The sequence below is a fragment of the Myotis lucifugus genome, unplaced genomic scaffold (assembly GCF_000147115.1).
Source record: "Myotis lucifugus unplaced genomic scaffold, Myoluc2.0 scaffold_468, whole genome shotgun sequence".
NCBI classification, from domain to species: domain Eukaryota; kingdom Metazoa; phylum Chordata; class Mammalia; order Chiroptera; family Vespertilionidae; genus Myotis; species Myotis lucifugus.
Genome location: NW_005871516.1, coordinates 561384 through 563523, shown reverse-complemented (window position 1 = coordinate 563523; position 2140 = coordinate 561384). Strand labels below are relative to the sequence as shown.

The 2140-nt window shown below is 49.9% G+C and overlaps 1 protein-coding gene across 1 annotated transcript in view; it reads left to right on the top strand.

Moving 5' to 3' along the window:
* Window positions 1-277: 277 nt before the first annotated feature.
* The window catches only part of PLD5 (phospholipase D family member 5), a 97569-nt gene continuing 95706 nt past the window's right edge, over window positions 278-2140 (top strand). Inside the window, exons 1-2 of the mRNA XM_023744513.1 lie at window positions 278-370; window positions 568-704. Of these exons, the coding sequence (XP_023600281.1) occupies window positions 278-370; window positions 568-704 (230 nt within the window). The remainder of the gene's footprint in view (window positions 371-567; window positions 705-2140) is intronic.

Sequence of the window (2140 nt, the reverse complement as noted above, 5' to 3'; positions counted from 1 at the left end):
ACCAATCACTGTGACATCGATGTTTCTCTCTCTGTGTCCCTCCCCCTTCCTTCCACTCTCTCTGAAAATCAATAGGGAAATATCCTTGGATGAGGATTAACAATAAATAAATAACTTTTTTGAGGGGGGAAAATTTTTAAATTGATTTTTTGAGAGAGAGGAATGGAGAGGGAGAGAGAGAGAAACATCAATGTGAGTGTGGAACATGGATGGGCCGCCTCCTGCACATCCCTGGCAGACCAGGAACCGAACCAGCCATCTTTCGGTGCCTGGGACGATGCCCAATGAACTGAGCCACACCAGCCAGGGCTTGGCTGCTTTTGATGAGAAAGAAGAAGAGCTAACTGGTCCGGAAGTGTTGATGCAGCGGGTGAATTATTTAAGAGGCTCGCGCATACGGTGTGGGCGTTGGAAGCCTGTGTTGAGGAATGAGCAGGAAGGTCATTCTCCGGCCGTGAGGGAAGTCACTGTTTCCCAGAGGGTTCTCCTGGCATCCGAGCAGCTGCCCGGCCCTGCGCCCGGGGAGCGGCAGCCTCCTCACTCTCCTCTCCCCCCTCTTCTCCGCAGTCCCAGCAGAAGTGCATCGTCATCTTCGCCCTGGTCTGCTGCTTCGCCATCCTGGTCGCCTTGATCTTCTCGGCCGTGGACATCATGGGGGAGGACGAGGACGGGCTCTCGGAAAAAAACTGCCAAAATAAATGTCGGTAAGAGGTAACAGACAAAACTTCTCTCTTAGGGGGCGGGCGAGAGCGCCGGGGGGCCCCGGACAGTGGAGAGATGTCACGGCCGCATGTGGTCACCTGAGTTCACTCGCCTCTGGGTCCAACCCAGACTCGCATTTCGACCAGGAGAGAAAAATGAGTCGTGATTTCATTCACTTTACAGTTTGGGCAGGTCCTGTACAGGGGGTGGGGGACAGAATGACAGTCTGCACCAGTCCGCATTTCTGCATCAAGGCCTCTGCTTGTGAGGTTTCCGTCTGTTCTGTGACAGCCAAAAAAGGGGACCCCAAGTGGACGGGGACAGTTTGCTAATTGTTCCATCAAATGGAAGTTAAAAAACACCATCATTGCCAAAACTGGTTTGGCTCAGTGGATAGAGCGTCGGCCTTCAGACTGAAGGGTCCCGGGTTCGATTCCGGTCGGGGGCATGTACCTGGGTTGCGGGCACATCCCCAGTAGGAGATGTGCAGGAGGCGGCTGATCGATGTTTCTCTCCCATCGATGTTTCTGACTCTCTATCTCTCTCCCTTCCTCTCTGTAAAAAAATCAATAAAATATATTTTTAAAAAAAAACAAAAAAACACCATCATCTTCATGCCCAGCCAGTGCGGCTCAGTGGTTGAGCATCAACCTATGAACCAGGAGGTCACGGTTTGATTCCCAGTCAAGGGCACATGCCCGAGTTGTGGGCTCGATCCCCAGTAGGGGGCGTGCAGGAGGCAGCCGATCCATGATTCTCTCTCATCATGGATGTTTCTATCTCTCCCTCTCCCTTCCTCTCTGAAATCAATAAATATATATACTTTTAAAAAACTGAGGTCAACCACAAAATGACAAGTTACTATGAATTAGCGCTTATAATGAATTTTAATGACAATTTTCCCCCGTGGGAAGCATCGGTCTAGGTGCCTCTCCTTTCTGGCTTAAAATCAACCACCCGGTAATGTGCATGTGAGTTTTTATCCTGACTTTTCTGGGGTCGGACGTCTGGCACACACAAAAAGTGTCTGGAAAAGGCCACTGGAGTTTGTTTTCTTTGCAGCTCATGATATATGAGAGTCTAGTTACCAGGCAACTGTATTACATGGAGAACAAAGGATGCAGGAGAGAAATCCGTACACGTTATAGATTTATTCCTTCATGTTCAGAAGGTGTCCCTCAGTATATTTACTTCCCAGACTGGATTTGGGAGAAGAATTGTATTGGGATCATAAAAGCAGTAGAACAATAGCGTTTGTCATTCTCTTCTCCCTGAAAGATCGCAACATAATGTGGACAAGGGGCCAGTGACTCGTACAGGGGAATGGCTCTGCCCTCTCTCTCACCTCACCCTGCAGTGATTACTGCTGGTGCCCGAGACAGTTTTGCTCAGTGGCTAGAGTGTCAGCCTATGGACTGCAGGGTCCCAGGCTCAATCC